The sequence below is a fragment of the Xyrauchen texanus genome, chromosome 23 (assembly GCF_025860055.1).
Source record: "Xyrauchen texanus isolate HMW12.3.18 chromosome 23, RBS_HiC_50CHRs, whole genome shotgun sequence".
Taxonomy (NCBI): Eukaryota; Metazoa; Chordata; class Actinopteri; order Cypriniformes; family Catostomidae; genus Xyrauchen; species Xyrauchen texanus.
Genome location: NC_068298.1, coordinates 24,308,227 through 24,330,121, shown reverse-complemented (window position 1 = coordinate 24,330,121; position 21,895 = coordinate 24,308,227). Strand labels below are relative to the sequence as shown.

At 40.5% G+C, this 21,895-nt stretch overlaps 1 protein-coding gene across 8 annotated transcripts in view; it reads right to left on the bottom strand.

The window, feature by feature from the left end:
- The window catches only part of diaph2 (diaphanous-related formin 2), a 559,041-nt gene that overhangs the window by 219,823 nt on the left and 317,323 nt on the right, over nt 1–21,895 (bottom strand). For all 8 annotated transcript variants that reach the window (XM_052154718.1, XM_052154723.1, XM_052154724.1 and 5 more), the window contains one exon: nt 953–1,054. In XM_052154718.1, the coding sequence (XP_052010678.1) occupies nt 953–1,054 (102 nt within the window). The remainder of the gene's footprint in view (nt 1–952; nt 1,055–21,895) is intronic.

Below are 21,895 nucleotides of genomic sequence, written 5' to 3'. Positions count from 1 at the left end.
TTGGCTCAAAAACAAAGGACACAAAACGGGTTAAAACCCCTTAACCTCAGATGGGTCTCTACAGGCCCACCTGAATGCCATTTATATTTACTGCATGTTTAAAAGGTGAATTGTTAGGCAAACTTGAAACCAATACATCATTTGGAAATCTAAATCTCATGCATTGATGGCTGAAATCAGTTGCATGATCAAAATGTTATAGCTAATGTATTTCCATAAATGATGTTAAGATTTAAAATTAACCATTTGTATCATACATCCCATATTATAAAATAATTATGGAAACACATCTCCAATCATGCAAGATTCAATAAACGTCATCTGATGGCTTCACTAAACAACCTCGATTAATCTTTTAGTCCAAAAGTGTGCACATTTAGGGAAATGATGATGGAATTTTATATGTAATATTTCTTTAGCCAGAAAAGTAATTAAAATGTAAAAAAATACAAATAATAATAATAATTCTGGAATTATGAGCAACAGTTACATGAAATCTTCTTTACAACCTGAACCTCTTTAAGATGTTGAATCTTCGGGAAACCTGCATTAAAAAAGATAGACTCGGCACAATGAATGAAACAGAAAGCAGGTTACTCAAGAAGTGTTTATAAAATTCTAGTTCTATTTAACTTGACACAGTGTCTAAAAAGACTCTATTTAAATTGACACGGTGCTCTGCGTGAGATGCTAAAAAAAAAGCAGCAGCACAATGGTCAAAGACATCTGTCCAGCGTATGTTTACATTCCTAGTTTAAAACCAGCAGTTAAAGGCACCGGCGTAGAGCAGTGTTTTCCAATCTAGAAGGCCTTTTTCAGTGAAAACGTGCAGAATGGTTCTAGATTGGGAACCGGCTCTGGCACAAGCAACGTGACCATGTTGGTGAAAAATGGGGAAAAAGTCTCAATGGGTAGTGCCAGTGGATCTGGGTACTAAGAACTCAGTACTCACCACAATGCCAAATTGCTCTGACTCACAAAGCTCCTCGTATTCATTCTTCAGCTCAGCAAGATTGCTCAGTTCCTTTTGCTCAGGAAGGTTCTTGATCAGGTTCTGCAAAGAAAACACACACACACACTATTCAATGCCACAGGACAAAACATCCATCCTAAAGACAGTTTGATCATGATCTGTCTTATTCGCCTACAAAGCAGCACTCATCGGTGTAGTGCATGCCAGGGCTCTGCTTTCATCTGATAAGAAATAATTTCAATTAAACTCAATGCTGTTGCTTCTCATTTGGTGAACTTTCACAAGGATGTGAGTGATGGCAAACAGTAGAGCAGCGTATAAATGAGGCCATGGCTTTAGATGCTACTGTGCCTTAAGCTGGTGGTCTGAAATAAACTTGCAATTCACACAGTCTCTCTTAAGTTCACATCTTTCCCCATTACTGTGCACTGCCAATCTGATTGAAGAGCAGAGTGAATAAAACATCCTTTCTTTAAGCGAGCACAGCCTGATTGGCCTTTAAAAATCTACGGATGCTCAATTCAAGGGGAAATATTCATGTTGATCTTGACTCCATCTTTTTTCTTCAGCTTGCTAACTTGTTGGTGGATAGAGTTATTGCTCTACAAGGTAAAATCATCCCTGCACAGCTCTGCTCTTGGAGCTCAGCCGAGGTTCAAAGTTTTTATGGTGCAGAGAAAATGACGTTCCAAGGTGACATAGAGAAATAAATACCCCCACATCATTTACTATGTCACTGAAATGTCCCTGATGTTTATGGCTTTCCTTTTCATTCAGACAGTTTGAGATGGAGGGCTTATTTGAGCCAAGTGAAAGACAAGTTTGCACTAAAAAATTTCCACTTTACAGATGTCAGGAACTCTATTGACTCCTTTTCACCAAAAATAGTTTCATATTGCTCGTCCAACTTTGCAATTATCTCTAAGAGTAAAGGTGTGTTGTAGGTGACGTGGGTGTGTGAAAGAACCTTAACTTTCTTTAAATGCTAATTGTGCTCATGAAGGTCAGTTGAGCAAATGAAAAGGAGCGGGGCAAACTGTTTTTTTTTTTTTCCCAAAGAAGTGATGCCCTTTCCATGGGTAGACTTCTGGAGGCTTCCTCTCTCATTATATCTGCTAATTTGGCTGGCATAAGCAGGCATGCTTGCAGTCACATGGCTGAGAGTAGTCAGACCGGCCCAGGTTACCAGCATATTACCAGGTTTAACTAATGGGATGGCTGGTAGGTCTCATATCTTCAATATATCCACACAAAACTGAAATATTAAGCCCTAATATTCATTTTTTTTCCCTCTCCATTGGTAGAATGTCCTCAACACGGTTAAATGCATTTATGTGGTATCTTTGTGCAATAACTTCAAATGTCCTGCTGACAAAAAGCCTGACGCAATATGGAGCCAATACACTGACACCTTATTCTTGAAAATATGAAGAAAATAGAGCCATTTTTGGTTGAACCTTTGATGAACTTTACCGATAGAAATATTGGATTTTCACGTACAAGGGAATGTTAAGAGATTGAGAGAATGAATATGTGATATTACTACAAACTACACCTTTAAACTCAATTGAGTTTGGTGCTATTCTCTATAGTAGAGAGAGCATTGTAGAAAGACGCTATGTGCTTCTGATGAGATAATCATTAGCTTTGTTTATTTTGCAAATAGAGGAATATGTGGATAAGCAAAGCAGGATTATTAGTTAAAAAAAAAATATATATATATATAGAGCCTAAAATCCCCACTTCCCCCTAGAAAAATCAGTTCAAAGCCAATCTTGTGAAAATAATAATTTAAAACAATGTCAAAAGCCTGTATTGTCTGGACAATAAGATAAAACTGAAGGTTGACTCCATCATATCAGATGTTATATACAATAAATGTGTAGAGAGGCTCTGAGATGTTTCTGGAAAAAAAAAAAAACTGCTATCGAGAAGCAAAGATCAGCTGCGTTAGGGGGAGGGATTACGGTAAAATGGCCTTTCTCACGTTTGAAAGAGTCTGAGAAACATCAGCCTGGTGGTTCGGCTAAGGAGCAAAGCTCCCCTAAACAATATATCATTTATTTTGAAGGAAATGCAACAACACAGCAGTACACCATTCAGTAACAGCAATCATCATTGCTAATGTGCTGCCAAATCTCATTTTTGGAGTTGTATTTCTCCGTTGCCACTTGCCGAGACGAGACAAGCGATTAGGTATTGCTGTTGCCTCATTTCCAAAGCCATCTATAGGACAAACCACCAAATATAGAACAAAGATGGAGGGGACACATTAAAATAAGGGATTAAAGTGAGAGGAAAGTAAGCATTGTTGATAATTACAGGGTTCGTACAGATGTTTCAAAGTAAAATTCATGGACTTTCAAGGACATTTTCTCGGTGGGCCGATGCACTTTGGGGATGATCAGGGGGACTGGCCATCAGGAGAACCAGGCGGGCCGGCCACGAAACGGGCTGAATGGGCTGCGATAAGCTGAAATGAGCCACCGCGTTATACAGAATGGGCCACAAAACGGCGCAGCTATATGCCTAAGGGTGCAGCGATATGCAGAATAGAGACCCCCATCCCAAAACAACTTTTGGGCCGATTTCTCTTCCCACCTTTAACTACAAATTCTCAGTACCAATTCTTGGTTCAAAATTGATGTGTGCTCCCTTAAAATGCACTTCGCTTTCCAACAAAAGTGAATAACTGGATCTGTAAACTGTAGTCCATATGACTCGTGTGCTATGTTCCATGTTTTCTAAAGTCAAACAACAGATTTATGTGAGGAACTGACCGAAACTGCAAATGGGTCACTCTCAAAAAAATTTGACTTTCCAACTTATAAAATTTAAAAATGTTCCATTCAGTTCATGTTTTGCCTAGAAATGCTGAGAATAAACATTTTGTAATATGTTGACATCATTTTTAATCATAAAGGATAACTTGGCTGTTGTCCTTTCTTTTATTATTTAATTTTCGTTCAGGGTTAGGTGCTCTAAGTTAACACTAATGAGGGTTAAATGGGTACAACACCAAACATTTTTTATTTGAAAATATTAGTTAAATTTAGTTAATTTTAACATGCTGGAAAAATCACTATATGCATATTTAAGCAGCCTCTGCATGAAATGCCATGTGGAAATGCCAACAGCAATGCCATGAAATCAAGGGACAAATATTATTTTTAAATTATTTAGATTATTAATAATACATTTATTTGCCTTTTTGCACAATTGTTCAGCCTTGCACTAATGTTTGTCTTAAAAATAATTACACAATAAATACATAAATAACTTTGCATGTCATAGAAGTGGTGTACCAGAAGAAGGGGACAAGGATTTATTCTGGCACTTAACAATTTCAAATATATTTTCTAAAATAAATGGCAAAACAGTCAAGCCATTTCACATCATTAAAGTTTAGGTTATAGAATGATAATTTTATTAAACATTTTCACTGTTTGAAAGCATTTTCATGACTAAAAAAGTCAAGGGGCATGCTTGTCAACATATTTTGATATTAATTAAAATGCTGTCAGAAATAACCGATTTTGTGTGGCACAAAGAAGGCAGTGCTAGACGGCTCTCAAAACTGAATCCTCCATTGATCTGCATTTAATTCTCAGAACGTTTAACATCTCATATATTTTTTTTACTCTGAAGAGTCATTTTTTATTAAAACTGATAGTAGCAAGAATTCATACTTGTTAAATCCGCAACAGCAATATCTATTATATATATATATACCTTTTATTTTTTTTTATCCTACAGTAACACTTGATTGTGATTGGCCCATTCTGAACAGCACTGCCAAAAGTAACAGGTGCCACATAACAGTGCCATCTATGTGCTTCAGCAGTGGTTTAGTGGTCTGATTTCGTGTTTTTCGGAAAATAAATCATTTCATTTATTAAATGATTTAAGCAAAGTTGTGGAGTGGAGGGGGGCGGGGCCGGGTCGGAATATCACGCGCCCGGTCCCCAATCGGCCTGATGAGGCGCGCGAGGGATAAAGGTGGCCGGTGACGATTGTTCGAGAGAGAGAGAGAATTACGGGCATGTCCGCATGTGTGTTTGTTTATGTTGTGTTTTAAGTTTCTTATTAAATTATTATTTATGTTGACAAGCCGGTTCTCGCCTCCTCCTTGCCCATCCTTTAACTGTTTTACATTGGTGCCGAAAGCCGGGAGGGAGGAGGGATGCCCATCGCGGAGTCCTCGACACTGCCATCCACCCTGGGGAGTGCCGCTGCCATCTGCTGGGTGAAGGAGTAGCCCGACAGCCCGGATGCGGGGAACGGCCGTCGTCCGCGGGGCAAGTGGGGACGGGATACCCCGACTGCCTGGAGCGAGGGAGCCGCTGCCGGGGATGGAGGAGTGCCCTGCCGTCCCCAGAGACGCGGAGGGGTCGAGAGAGACTGCCGTACGCTAGGGGAGGAGGGAAGAAACTCTCCGACCGCCAGGAGCGGTAGGGCCGCTGCCAGGGGCGGAGGAGTGTCCCCATTTGCTGCCAGGAAAGCGGAGGCGCGTTCTGCCCGCTGGGGGTCGAAGGTTTCACTCCGGTTCACCCGGGGTTGGAGCGGCTGTCGTCCGCCTGAGTGTGGAGGAGTGTTCGAGGACCACGCGACGGTACATCAGAGAACCGGTGAGTGAGCTTTTTCTCTCTCTCCTCTCTCTCTCCCTTTCGCACCGTGTTGCCCTTTTCCCTCGCCTATTTTGTTGTTGTTTGTCCCCTTCTGTCTCCTCCCAGGGCGAGGAAGGCGGGGATGACCACGAGATACACCCGCCCAGGGATGGGGGGGTGTAAGTCATGCCGGTGGCACCCCGGCCTGAGGTAACGCCGGGAGGAATGTGGAGCGGAGGGGGGCGGGGCCGGGTCGGAATATTGCATGCCCGGTCCCCAATCGGCCTGATGAGGCGAGCGAGGGATAAAGGCGGCCGGTGACGATTGTTCGAGAGAGAGAGAATTACGGGCATGTCCGCATGTGTGTTTGTTTATGTTGTGTTTTAAGTTTCTTATTAAATTATTATTTATGTTGACAAGTCGGTTCTCGCCTCTTCCTTGCCCATCCTTTAACTGTTTTACAAACATATTTTAAGATTTTCTATATTTCTTTTTAAGCACCTGCTATTTTCAAGGGTTTTCCAGGACTTAAATTTGTAAAAGCCAAATTCAAGTACTTCAAGCACTTCAAGCATCTTGTACCAACCTTATTGTTAATACACTCCTCTATGGTTAAATAATTATCAGAGCCCCCATATTGAGTACATGACATGCATGTCATATGGGAAGGTTAGTAAGAGGCAGCTGAACTCTGAATGAGTCAGTCTTCTCTCTCCAGGCCTCCAGACACATCTGGGAGAGGGGTTAGAAGCGCATGGGCCCTAGCACACAGGCTGGTTTGAGTATTTCTATAACTGCTGATCTCCTGGAATTTTCACGCTCAACAGTTTCTAGAATTTACTCCGAATGGCACCAAAACAAAAAAAACATCCAGTGAGCAGCAGTTCTGCAGACGGAAACACCTTGTTGATAAGAGAGGTCAACAGATAATGTCCAGACTGGTTCAAACTGACAAAGTCTATGGTAACTCAGATAACCCCTCTGTACAAGAGAAGAATAGGGTTGGCGTTGTTTTGGCAGCATGAGGGGGACCTACACAACACTATGCAGGTGGTTATAATGTTGTGGCTGATTGGTGTGTGTGTTATATATATATATATATATATATATATATATATATATATATATATATACATATATATATGTATAGAGAACAAAAGAGCAACATGACTTTCTAATCATCAGTGCGAAGTAACTTCAATGGCGAGTGCAGCACGGCATTTAGGTGCAATTACTCCTGCATGGTACGTTTCCATTTATCTGTGAAACAATAAGAGTATGCAGTTGTAATGACTGCCAAGTACTTAAGTGATAAAGGGACTTTAAAGGGACTCTGCCAGTGCTGGAAGAGGATAGGAAAACAGAGAAAGAGAGGGATACAGAGACGGCTCTGGATCAGAACACATTTTCACTGAATGACAGTATTTGTGGGGCTTCCAGCAGGCTACTTTGATCTCTGATGTTGACTTGTTCCAGGCACGCACTCGACCTTTGCCAAGTTACTAATTGTAACAGTGATGTAATGGTGAATTCTACAGTTAGAAGAGGCACTCCAAGTTGTTGTAAAAGGTCCCATTGAATTATTTTACCATGTAAATAGCCAACAGCCTTTAGTTTACTTTACAAACATGAACCATGACAACTTGCTAGTTGGTTGCAGATGTTAATCAGAAGGTCGCTGGTTCGATTCCCACAGCCACCACCATTGTGTCCTTGAGCAAGGCACTTAACTCCAGGGATTGTCCCTGTAATAAGTGCACTGTAAGTCGCTTTGGATAAAAGTGTCTGCCAAATGCATAAATGAAAATGTAAATGTAAAGCTAACAAACTAAAAGACACAAAACTCCAATTTTGATTCCATGGGGTGAGGGGTAGGGTTTAAAAAATTCAAAATAATAATAATCTGAATACCAGCACAATGCACAGAGCATCACAGCGTCTGTTAACCCAATGAGCATGAGCTTGGGAAGTTGAGGGAAAGAGAACAGCCATTACAAAAAGCGCACCATGCTTGGGTAGATGGAAATAAAGTACTCCCACGGACATCTCTCTCCTGCTCAACAGAGCATATGCCCAATGGTAAAGTCAGAAACGAGGGAAGATCAACAAATCTCAAATTACCCTCCCAGGGACAGCACAATCAATAAAAATGTTCTCCCAGCAATAAACTCTTTATTAAACTGAAAGAATTCACAAAAGGAGGGGTGCACGAGGGGGCTGTAACCTTGCCTGTATGTGATGCCAAAAACAGAACTCCTCATCTGAACCAGTTGTGTATGTTGTGGATAAGTGCTGATAGATGTGACTGTCTATTTGCCCTCCTTTTTTTCCTCCTAACTGATCTGTTCTTCATTTTTTGGGACTCTTCACAGCAATCAGCTCTGTCTTTCTCTTGGACAAGCACACTAGTGAAACATTATACAGTCGCCTTCCTGCCGCGCATTCTCAGCAGGTCTCGGCATGGCTTTCGGTTTCAGGGACCTCTGTTCAAATCAATACCACAGAAAACTACGGAACATACTCAAACCAGCACAAAATACTCTTTCATCACAGCCATGTGTTTGTTTCAATAAACATTTACTTCTATTGGTAAATACAATATGATATCACATTTATAACAGCATTTTCATCCTTTGATCTCCTCATGTATCATGCAGAGTAAATGACACAATGTGTTGTCGCTCTGGGAAAGAGCAATAAAAGGCTCAAGATTAGAGTAAATCTGTTCTTCCATGTAATGTAGAGTGCATGATTCAGCTCGACATCAGAGGTGCACATGTTGAATGGCCTATTTGATGAGTTAGTCACCTTATCTCTCTGAAACCTGATACACACGCAGTCCTTATCAAGCTTACAAGGAAAGAGATAAATAATAATAATAATAATAATAATAATAGTTCTAACTAAGCAGGGTAATTATCATGACAGTGTCAATGCAAACAGCTTCTATCCAATTAGTGTGCGATACAGCATAGGTCTACAAAATTAGGTCATAATTTTATCGCAGCTGTGTCTCACAATTTAATAACACAGCACTCCCCTTGCCAGTGTAATCACACACTTCCCAGGAACTTGCACAAAAACAGTTATTTTAAAAACATATGCATTGGCAAGTAGGAATGCAACATTTTTAATAAAACAGGCATGCAAAAGGAAGAACAACCAATCACTACTTAAGGTATGAGGATTTAAAAAGTGGCGTTCTAACAGACAGAAAAACTCATCCAATATATCCAATACCACACATCCAATACCATTCATGGGGTTGATTTTCCTCGATGGGCACAACATATGACACATTAGAGGGTTGTGCAGTTGGCATTAAACTAATCTAGAGAGCGGCACTCTGACAGATCCGAAAGGGATATATATACTCAGTTAAATCAAACTAACACCTCTGACTGTCACAGACACCAGCCACAGTTGGTGACTGACTGGCGACAAACCTGGGATGACAGATTCCAAAATCGCATTAAACTAAATGAGAAATAAAAAAATATATTATATTTGGGGTGACGAGGGATAGAGCTGGCAATGCTGACAGAACTGTCATGACATTAATTTTGTCTTTCTAAAGACATTTTTTTCAGGAGATGAAGAGCATGAGCACCTGTGCAGTTTGTTACCTTTTTTTCCCTCCTGGTATGTGTGGAGGGCGAGGGGAATAAATGAAGATAATAAGGAGAGAGATGAACAAAGGGAAAAGTACATGGTACATCGGACACAGACAAGGTGTGTTTTTGTGAAAGCCTCTGAAATGAGTCCAAAAATAATATAAGAAGCACTAAAACAATTTGTTATTAAATCAAATGAAAAGGTTTAGAATGTAAAGGGTATTTAAAAAAATATACATCAGAAATACCTTTAAAAAAAAAACATACATCAAGGCATCCAACACAGGGTATTAACTCTGAGAGACAAGCATCATGCAGAATTGATGTAGTATCCAACAACAGCAGTCTAGCACTGTGTCCTAACTGGGTGCAAAGCAATAATGTGACAAGAAATAAAAGCTCTCGTCAATGTAAATCTGTGCTTTTGTCCTAACCAGCCAGAACAGCTTCTATCCAATTAGTGTGTGATACAGCATCGGTCAGAACCCTGGACGACAAGCAACGAGTGATGGGACATTTTGTCGATCACTTGGTTTCTAATCCTGGGCATTGCTCTAGATAGCCCTGCTCAAAGTGAAATCTCATTGGTCCAAAATCTCACTGCACATACTGTAACAGTACATTATTACACCTATTGTTGTGTGACATTATGCAGCAGTTTCGCATTCAATTTAGACAGAGACTTTGTTTTTTCACTTGTCAATTGAATAATATTCTTATTTTCTGTATATTTATTTATTTCAATATGTATGTTTTTTTTCTTCTTCTATATGAGGGTGAGCACTTAATTGTATTACACACTGTCTGGCCAAAAATAAATAAAATGCATACTTAATATTTTGTTGGACCGCATTAAGCTGTGATTACGGCGCAAATTCATCGTGGCATTGTTTCGACAAACTTATGCAACGTCACAACATTTATTTCTATCCAGAGTTGCAAGAATTTTGGCCGAGATCTTGTATTGATGACAAAAGAGTCGAACCACTCCATAAATTGTACTCCAGCACATCCCAAAGACTTTCAATGGGGTTATGGTCAGGACTCTTTGGTAGCCAATTCATGTGTGAAAATGATTCGTCATGCTCCCTGAACCACTCCCAGCCAGGCAGTGTACGTTTTGTTTGTCCTTAAATAACAATAATAATAAAATCAACAAAAAAAAAAAACAAAAAAAAAAAAACAAAATATATATATATATATATATATATATATACACACACATTTTATGTGATGCATCTGGATAGGACAGGTGCAGAATTAAGAATAGAATGTGTGTTTCATCCTGGGCTCATCTGTGTGTGGTTTAGTCCTAATTTTTTACTCACTTGATCAGTATGACACATTTTCCAATGTGCTACTAAATTAGCATTTGATGCCGAAGTCAAAACCAAGCTTCAATTAAACTCAAAGGGGTGTGTAGTCTTACTGCTTAATGTAATCTGAAAACCTGATGCATCATCACCCAGTCCTGACACACTCTTCAGAATATGCAAACGACAGGCAACACTACACCAGCCTGCTCCAGTCACCTGTTGTTAGTCTCAGGAACAAAGACTGGCATCGTCGCCATACCCTGCAACCAACCAGCCAGGTAATGAGGGCTCATGAATATGTATGAAGGCAATGCCGAAGTGGCAAGCGATCCAGGTGATTGACAAACAAGATAAACAATAATAACAAGCAAGGGCAAACACTAAACCCCTAACAGGCACAGCCAAGCACAAGCATGCTGAGAAGGCCCGAGCAACGATGAGGGGAGTCACAGCGGGAGGGAGAGCTGACAGGGCATACATCAGGATGGACACCAGGCTTCTCAGAAAATGCTACAAAGATTTCAGTCAAGGACACAACCTTACATCACCCAAATAAACTAGTAATTCAAAGCTAGATATCTAAGGACTTGGTAATGTGATACTGTCATGTCTAACACTGAGGCAGCTTTATAACAAAGGACAGTGGGTTCAAATATTTATTATCATTACACATTATGTATAAATTCTCAATTTTAATAATTTGAATAATTAACTAGGCCCAGAAAAGAATTTAAAGAAACGCACCAGTTGTTACAAATACAAATTATGGTGACATAATAAATTCATTTTGAATTGCTGTGGCATTTTTGTCTGTTTGGTGACTTTTAATAATTTCTGAGTCTGAATGAGATCATTATCGCAGATCACAGTGTAGCACTAATGCTGCATTTTGGCATGATTTAATACTTATTTTCACTACAAAAGACAAGCAAGGCAAAAAAAAAAAAAAGATCTTAATTTATGCAGTCCAGTGTAGGTGTGTGAATAGAAAATCTGCACTTTGAAAAGTATTCCGACCAAAAGGACTCTTAGCACACTTCTAATGGACTGAGTGAAACAGGATCAGGCGCTGTACATTTCCATCTTATCAACTCTGGGATCAAAAACACATGAGGTGCTAAAATGAGAAAAATGGGAGGTAAGGATTTCCACTGAATACTGATTTACACAAGGGTACGTTACATCAGTACATTTCCTTTGCAGAAGTCGAGCGGTCAACAGGGATGAATCCTAAAGAATGACTGGCATAATTCATAACAAGGATTGGGTAGTGTTGAGGCATACTAATGTGGCAAAGAACATCACTATTTTATTTTTTTTCCTTTCACTCAATACATCCATTCTCTCAGGAAATAGCCTCTGATAATAATTAGAGAAACGCACCAGTGGCACTATTCTGCAGTTTAGTCGATAGGATGACACACCATAGCGATAATGTCACTCTGGCTCTGGGGACGACCTGATTGTTAAATACACAGCTGAGACTGTGCAGAGAAATGAAGGCATATACATGTTGCTGGGCTTTAAGCACAGGGCATTAGCCCTACATTCAAACCATTTAGGAGAGGAGAGGGGAGGGGAGAGGAGCTTTTTTGACAGTGATAGGCAGATATAGTCTTGGTGAAGATCAGAACATGAAGCAGTGCAGATTAAGCAGTAATAGGCAGTGTTAGGAGTCCATAGAGGGAAACTCTGGGGTGTCTGCACCCTATGCTGATGGAAGAACAGACAGTCAGAGAGTATTAGAGGAGGCCGGTAGACAAGGCCAAACAACTAGTCTCAGTCTCAGATGACACATCCACAGACTGAGCTACAAAATCATGTTTACAAAGTACAGCGATGACGATGTGTATGAGGAAAAAGTCGCTCGATTTTCCAAAGTTTGCAAGATTTATAAAAATGTGTAGCTGAAAGACATTGAGAGTACTGTTTGAGGAACTTAGTACCAATTAACCTTGATATCCATGAGCATAAATTCTGTTGACAGAATATCCACACATGTTCCACTAATTGATTTGGTTCTTTGCTAATTTCTACATATAAATGAATTAAACTGTGGTTGGACACTTTACGTGTCAATCAGATTGTCTCTCTCTAAATGGATGGTTCTTGGCCAGAATGAGCTCCAGAGTGGTCCAGATATTATACCGATAGTCAAAAATCTGGCAAAACGAGACTTCACATGTGTATCACACACAACTAATATCAAATGTATTATCATATAGCTGCAATGGGAAATAGGTAATAACTTAATGAACAGAAGTGGTACACCAATAACATTTACAATAATTGAGGTATATGTATATATATATATATATATATATATATATATATATATATATATATATATATATATATATATATATATATATACAAATAATTTTCTATAAACAGTCATGAATGTTTAATGATATGCTCAGTTGTAACAAAAAGAACAAATTAATGTTGTGTGTACTATAATACACTTTGTATTCGTATTCAGTGATGAATTTTGGAGACCTTACAGATATGTCAAGTTTGTATTCTTGTTAAAATACTTCTATCAATTATTCCATCCAAAAGTCATATTTTAGCTGTAAACAGTAACTTTCTGAATCCCTTGCATATATCAAAGGGAAGTTCTCAGGTTTACAGATTTAAATATTGGATATTATGTTGTACAGAGCAGGTAAATGTACAATGTCTTGCTACAAAATCTGACAAATACTTCACAATTTCCACATTATGTGACATCTTTTTAATGAGTACATATTAGCATTGCAAAACTGAAACTGTAGCTTGCATTTAATTGCTAAATAGCTTTGCATATGGTGCATGCATTAATTTATTCTTACACTGACACCTTTGAACCTAATGTGAGCAAAAATCTGAATAGTAATTAACAGCATTTTATCAGGCCATGTAGTTTTTAAATAAATTACCCATTTATAGACCCATTTAAGTTCAAAAAGAAGAAAGATTATTCAAAGCCACTGCAGAAGTATCAATGCCCACAGTACTATTTACTCTGAATAGGCCTTTCTCTGAACACATTAGCTGAGCTGATTTGAGGTTAGCCCTGCCGTAATAAGAGTCCATGTGCACAGATGAGACGTGCAGTGGGTCATTTTCAAATGAAAGTTATTAGTGTTCATAACACAGCTCCTTGTTGATTGCGCTATATATAGAGCTCAAAGGTTGAGTTTATCTTGAATATGATGTGGGTAGAAAGGCTTATTACAATGCGAGAGATAAAGTTTTGCTCCAGGCCAGTACAGTGCCAAAGTGCAGCCCTCGTTTGGAGAGCAAATGAGAAAAACATCCATCTATGAGAAGGTAGTGATCGTGCAGTGAGATTGTTTCCTGGTGTGTCTCCCACACATGGATAAAACTCCTCTCCCGAGAAAATCACAGACAAAACCATCATTTATCCTTTGTCATCCACCTCCATTATCAGGCGTAACCTGTTACCTTGCTTATCATAATATCGCATTGCGATTGAAGTGTGGTTTATTAAATCACATCGAGAGCTGTTTGTCTATTGTCCTATCCTGAGCACAATATAATGCCACTGGTGCATTATTTAAGTGAGGGCCAGAGCCTTAGAGAGCTTATTAATTATATCTGCATTGTGTTAGCTTTTGGATTTAGTGTGCTTTTGGCATCAGCAGTAAAAGGGCATTGAACCAAACACCACTATCCCATATTAAAGTCTTCCCAAAGGGCTGTGGAGGGTTCTTCCAGAGATTAAGACACCACTGGAGAACACAAACTTAAGATACTGCTTCACTGGCATTGATAGGGCAATCCCAATATATGTTCCTTTAATTATAGTTTACACTGATAACAAAGACTGAGGACTATCTACAATGCACACACAAGTTTTTCCTTCAGGAATTTGCAACCTGCACTATTATCTCCACATGCTTCAAATGGGCTCTGTTTACACTTGGTACTAAGACCCGTCTCGGGTGATCTGATCACAAGAGATCAGATGATACATATTGCCGTTTATGCCTGGTCGTCCAAATGAATCTTTTCAGATTTTGAATCACAAACATTGTCAGTATGTTATTGCATGACAATTAAGCTCCAAACAGACTATAAAAGTGCAGAACAATTTCTCCCAGATATACTTCAAATGATGACACTCAGAGCAGAATTCTTCATTATTTAAGTGGGGTAACTTTTTTAAATGGGCGTGAGATTTGCATTCTTTTCATCAGTGTCAATGATTGTTGATATCAGGAGCCCTGAAGTTTGCAAAGCATCAACATGTTCATGCTTTTAAAATGTTTGTATAGGACATTTATTTCCTTTTACCCACCAAAGTTTAAAACTCCTGTTTTAGTGTAGTGTTTGATTGCAAGTTAAGTGGGTGATGCTTCACAGTTGCCGGAGATCCATCAAGATGGATTAGTGTTTACACCTAAAATGCATTGTGAACACTTGTATTTTTGCCTACATCTGTATGTGGCCTGTGTGATTCGAAACAACATTTTGAAACACGTTTACATCTATTTTAGTGCTTAATAAACTTAATAAATGAATTAATCTTAATAAACAGGGTCAAGGATACAGCAGGGCACAGCTGCTGAACTGGAGAAAAGGAGGACTGTGCATGTATTTATATGGTGAAAATGAAAATATAAAAGCAAAATGCCAGGTAAAGGGGATTTTCTTGGGGTGAAGTTTTAAGGTTGTGGCCTCATTGGTGGTTTGAACAAAATAGAGCTTTGCTGAACCTGGCTCCTTTGGAGCTGTGAAGTGGCCATTGTGAAAGACGAACACAAGGGGTGCCGACACAATGCCAAAGTATGTACTGAGGACTCTGTTGCATGTGCCCAGTCTTCAGTCGCTTTCTGCGTCTGAGTCACAAATCTACAATAGGGTCTTTATCAGCACGTATGCCTTTTTCGTTGGGGGGGTGGGGCATTTTATTTTTTATTGCAGGCTCTTTGTTGTCAAAGGGATTACTTTTTTGTTTCCCTTGTGTGATGTGAAAATGTGAAATGACATCCACAAAGCAATACAAACAAAAAGAGAGAGAGAGAGAGAGAGAGAGAGAGAGAGAGAGAGAGAGAGAGAGAGAGAGAGAGAGAGGGATGAAGTCAAAAATAAAAATAAAAAGAGAGGTTCTAAGACTGATTCCAGTCAGAAATAAAGACTGAGAGAGGGAGTGACTGAGTGAAGCATCCCATTTTTCTCCATACAATAGTAAGTGTTTGAGTGCTTGGCTGTGCAGGCAAGCGTTAGATGAGAGAATTCACACGTCTGCTGTATGGATGGAACAGGCTGGCAAGCCTGCTGGGATTGACAGATCTGTGCATCACTCACATGAACTGATTGAGATATAGAGTAGTAGTGTATGTGTAGGATGGAGTATTGGACCAATCGGCTCCAACACATCTGTAGGTGACTGTTTAGCAACACTTTTGCCCTGAGATATTATTTGCATTGCACATTGAATTCACAGATATGCAACATTTCCTCTTAACATTCACATCTTTTTCTTGATAATTTTCATAGTTTGACTAGAGTCAGAGTCAGCTGGCATTTTAGTTTGATGCAAAAGAAAACAAGAAATCTGTATATTTATACAATATACACTGTATATTTATAAACATCAGCCACAACATTAAAACCAACTGCCTAATGTGCCTAAAACCAACTGTGAAAACATATTTCACTGTATATATGTAAAAATCTATGTATAATGTGTGTCTAAAATAAAGTGTTCTTCTACTTCTTCTAATATTGTATAGGTCCCGCTCGTGCCACAAAACAGTGCCAACCCGCATCTCAGAATAGCATTCTGAGATGCTATTCTTCTCACCACAATTGTACAGAGTGGTTATCTGACTTACCATAGACTTTGTTCGAACCAGTCTAGCCATTCTCTGATGACCTCTCTCATCAACAAGGCTCACTGGATGTTTTGTTTGTTTTTGGCACCATTCGGAGTAAATTCTAGAGACTGTTGTGCATGAAAATCCCAGGAGATCAGCAGTTACAGAAATAATGAAACCAGCCCATCTGGCACCAACAATCTTGACATAGTCCAGTCCCCATTTTGATGGTTGATGTGAACATTAATTGAAGCTCCTGACCTATATATGTACGAATTTATGCACTGAACTGCTGCCACACGATTGGCTGATTAGATAATCGCATGGATCATTGTTGGTGCCAGATGGGCTGGTTTGAGTTAGTTTGAGACCTGGTCAAGATGGGCCCCCAAGATGATTCGGAGGCCTTCCTGGAGCTCTTTAAGCAGACAGCGGGAGCATGAGGATGGCCGAGCACTAGGGCCGAACAATTAATAAAAAATTGCGATTACGAATACGGCTGCCACGATTATGCATTCGTGAAAACTGACGATTACAGCACTCAATTTATGTCTGGTCCTGTTGCGTCAATGGTTTCTTATTACAACGCGTTTTTGCAGCGGTTCAATCACTAACATGTCCGTTGAGCAATGAAACATCAATGGCCAATCAGAGCCGCTTAGATTAGTCCTCCATCCTATCTGTAATGACAACTGATCCTAATGCGCAAGTTTTAAACCATCTGAATGCTCAGACGCTTTATGTTTTTACTCTGTTCACGCAGCACACAAAAATGAATACTGAAGAAACATCACTTGACACTTGAAAAGAAGCTGTAGAACAAGAGTGAAAAGCACTTTGGAATTATTTTGGATTATTGCATATTAAACCGCTCGCTTTGAACGTAGATGTTAAATATGCTGCAAATGAGCAACACGACAAAACTAAAACGATCCCATTCTAATCAATGCACAGACGTGGTGTAAATAATGTATTTATTATGCTGATTAGACAGCTTTGTTTTTAATTAGAGCATTCGCGAGAGTGCAGAACATTGTGCGGAGCGTCACTGAGCTTGTGTCGAAATGCAGGTCTCAATCAGTTTAAACCTGCAGTGAGGGACAGCAGTCATTGTACTGGGAGAGTTTGTCACGTTGCTCGATTTCTGTGAACAATGCATTAAAAATGTAATAACAATTATGTTTTGTCACGTTAATAAGTAGGCCAATGTGAATTTGATTTGTACAAAATAGCAATTAAGTAATTTAGTTTAACTTTTCTTAGTGTGTTTTGGAGGTGTATAAAACATAAATAATATGGCATGAATAGCATATTTGAGGTATCACCATCCGTGTTATCGTGTCTGTTCTATTAAGACCCATTTGCCACGCAGCTGGTATTGGTAGATTTAATATTTTCAAGAATCGCACAAACTCCGATCAGATATGACTGTTTTTAATTTTTAAAGTGCAACCACTGAGGCCAAAAATGATCTAACGATGATCTTACATGAACAAGATCACCATTGAAGATCTAACAGGATCAATGGTCCCATGTCTCGCCACCAAAGGGCTTACTGAACGCAGTAACATGGTCGATTTAAATTGGCTGTTAATAAGTTTGAATATTGAATATGCCATATTATTTACTGTACGTGGACAAATAATTTAAGCATTAATTTAGCAATAATTTAATTTATTCTATACCATAGATATCAATTCCAAATAATTTGTATTTGCCTTACCTAAACAAACATTATTAAAATATAAAATACAATACAATATAATGTTTAAAAGAAACTGGATCGCAGCTCATATCCACCATTGAAATCTGCTACTCTGAAGAACCACATGGTTGCTTACTTTGTGACATCATGGTAATTTAATATTTTAATCGACATTTATAATTGTGATTACAATATCAAGGGCAATAATCTACAATTATGATTTTTGCTATAATCGTGCGGCCCTACCGAGCACCCAGTGGGAAGTCCGGTTAATCCCACTGTTGTCTGAGAAAGCCCATTTCGCGGCACCACAGTTGCCAGTGGAGAACCTCCTGGTGTATGCTGGCTTGAGGAAAGCCATCCTGCAATGGGTCGTTCAGACACCGAGTGCTTCTGCTCACTGACCACTAGTGAGCACAGCCACCCATTTGCCTTCGCCCAACAGCTCCGGAATGCCTACCAGAGGTGGTTGCTGGCTGAGCAATGCAACGTTAAAGCTGTGATCGATCTGGTAGTACTGGAGCAGTTTACCACACATCTTCTGAGAGGGATGGTAGAGTGGGTCTAGTGCCCCCACCCGGCATCGCTCCAAACTGCCATCCATCTGGCAGAGGACCATATGGTGGCATATTCTGAGCCGGCGAGCCCTGAGATCATTCTTTCTCTCTATCTTGTCTTGCATAGCAGGCCTTGGTGGATTCGGGTCACAGCCAAACCTCCATCTATCAATACCTGGTTAAAGATGAGCTTTTGGAAGCTAGTCACAAGGTGAAGGTAAGGCGTGTGTATGGGGATATCCACGATTATCCTATAGTGACTGTGTCGATTCAATTTCAGGGACAAAAGCATAGTATGGAGGCTGCGGTAAGTTCGCGCCTAACCATCCACTAATTTTGGGCACAAATTGGCTAGCGATTTTTGCTTTATTAAGGGAAATTTGTGCGGATGGGTCCTGTAACAGAACGTCTAGGTTAGGGATTTGTGATGAGTTGGCTGGGTAGGTGGAGCAGGGGCCGTCTATGTCAGATCCGTGTCAGGATGATGTTAGGAGCCCTTAGAGGATTCCCCACGGCAGATTTCCCTGTAGAGCAAACGAAGACGAAACTCTTATGCATGTCTTCGACAAGTGAATGATGGTCACAATCTTCAGCCAGAAATTTCACTTGCATATCCCCAATTTCTATTAAAAATTATTAGTTGTATTGAATGATTCCTAACAAAGGAAGCTACAACCCAGATACCGAAGAACCATCACAAAATGTTATTCAAGACGGCTCATTATAATCTGATGGCTGGTTCCTTACAGCAGGAAAAGACACTGAACCGTCTAATGGCCCGTTTCTTTTGACATTTGCGGGGATGTTCACAGATGGTGTGCAGAATGCCGTAAATGTCAGCTGGTGAGTTCACCAGCCACCCCAAGAGTGCCTTTTTGCACAGTTCCTTTGATCGAGGTCCCCTTCAAAAGAATTGGTATGGACCTTGTCTGGCCATAAGAGCGGACGGCACGTGGGCATCACTTTGTGTTGGTTCTGGTGGACTACACAACCCGATATCCGGAAGCTGTGCATTTGCGCAATATCTCAGCATGTAGTGTTGCAGAGGCACTCATTAGAATTATCTCCCGAGTGGGGATTCCAAAAGAAATCCTCACTGATCAAGGCACTACCTTTTTGTCACATACACTACGCAAGCTATACAAATGATTAGGTATTAAATTAGATTTGGACAAGCGTGCACCACCCACAAACAGACGGCTTGGTCGAACAATTTAATAAAACCCTGAAAAACCCTAAGTTTGTGCGCGAAGATGTGTAGAGTTGGAATAAGTGGCTTGAACCCCTGTTATTCACAGTTCGAGTTCAGTTCCCCCATTTGAATTATTGTCTGGGCACAAGCCTCATGATCTTAGATGTAGTCCTAGTATTACTACACACATCAAGCACTAAATTATTTGCAAAGGGCCCTTTGAGGTCACACAAATGAAAGGATACAGGTGGAGCACGGCACGGTTGAACTTAAAAGCCAATCGTGGCACCCCTATCACTTGCAGAGACCACCTCTCACCATCGCAAATCACAGACATGGCCTGAATTCTCTGACGTGTTCCTGCCCCTTCCTGGTTGTGCGAACCTCACCATATCGAAACAACCCCACGGGTAGTGGTACACAGTCATCCCTAATGATTACCCAAGAACAAAAAAAGTGGTTTGAAAATAGTTAAAGTCCATGCTCGATATGGGGGTAATAGAAGAATCCTAGTGACTGGGCCAGCCTGTTTGTGCTGGTTCCGAAGAGTGATGGCTTGGTAATGCGTGGATTATAGAAAGGTCAATTCGGTGTCTAAATCTTATGCATATCCAATGCCTCATATTGACAAACTGCTCGATTGGTTGGGTGCGGCTCGCTTTTATTCGACACTGGATTTAATGAAGGGCTATTGGCAGAACCCCTTAACACCAATGTCCAATGAGAAAACAGCCTTCTCCAAACCGTATGGCTTACAACAATTTGTGACCCTTCCTTTTGGTTTATTTGGGGCCCCCGGCTACATTTCAATGCCTTATGGACAGAGTCCTTAGACCACACTCTACATACAGTATGTCGGTATACAATAATGATTGGCAGTGGCACATGCAGCATCTGAGGGCGGTTCTGAGGTTGCTACGACAGGCGGGACTCATGGCAAACCCCAAGAAGTGCACAATTGAATGGGTGGAGGTACAGAATCTGGGGTTCCACTTTGGTCATGGGCAGGTGCACCCCCAAATTGATAAGACCGCAGTGGTTGCAGCCTGCCAGAGACCCAAGACCAAAAAGGAGGTGAGACAGTTCCAGCGGCTGGCTAGCTATTATAGGAGGTTTGTGTCTAATTATTCAGACATCACCAGCCTGCTGAGAGATCTTACTAAAAATGGAGCCCCACACCCGGTCGAGTAGTCAGGGCAATCCCAACAGGCTTTTCTGCAGGTGAAAGCTGCGCTTTGTTGTAGACCATTGTTATATGCTTCTGATTTTTCTCTCCCTTTTTGCTGTACAGACCGACGCATCGGACAGGGGGTTGGGAGCTGTGTTTCCCAGGAGGAATGCCTGAGAGGCGAGGTACAGCATCGCTGAGAAGGAGTGTCTGGCCATCAAGTGGGTGGTTCTCACCCTTCAGTACTACTTCCTGGGATGGGATTTCACCCTCTGTTCAGACCATGTCCCACTCCAGTGGCTCCATCGCATGAAGGATACCAACGTGCGGATCACCCGTTGATATAAGACACTTCAGCCTTTTAAGTTTAAGGAGGTCCACAGACCAGTGGCAGATGGCTGTTGCTGACTTTCTCTCCAGAAATGGGGGGCAGGCCAGGTGGCTCCCTGGCCTGATTCGGGTGGTGAGAGTATATGGTGGTGGGGGCATTGTTGAGTGCCAGCTTGTGAATGGAGAGTGAGATCAGGAGATGAAAACAGTGAGAACCATCACCTGGCAATGATTGTCTCTAACAGCTTTTTGTAATTTCAGTGAGAGTGGAGACGGGTTTTAAGCACAAGCCAGATGCCAGTGAGGGGAGAGACGATCTGCAGAGCAGTATGTGTGTGTGTGGAAAAGTCTTCCACTGAAAAGCAGACATTTGTGTGTTAAACATTGAAAAGTGCAAGAATAAAGATTTATGTTGGATTGTTTATCCGACTCCTTCCTTCCTCCGTCCAACATCCCATCAGCCACAGAGCCACTAAAAGCCAATAAAATTACTGGATAAAGGCATAAAACAGACATATGCATTACCTCTCACTCAAGGATGAGGATATCATGCTATGGCTATTTGAGTTCCAGGGATGAAGATGGGGGTAATGAAGATGATAAAT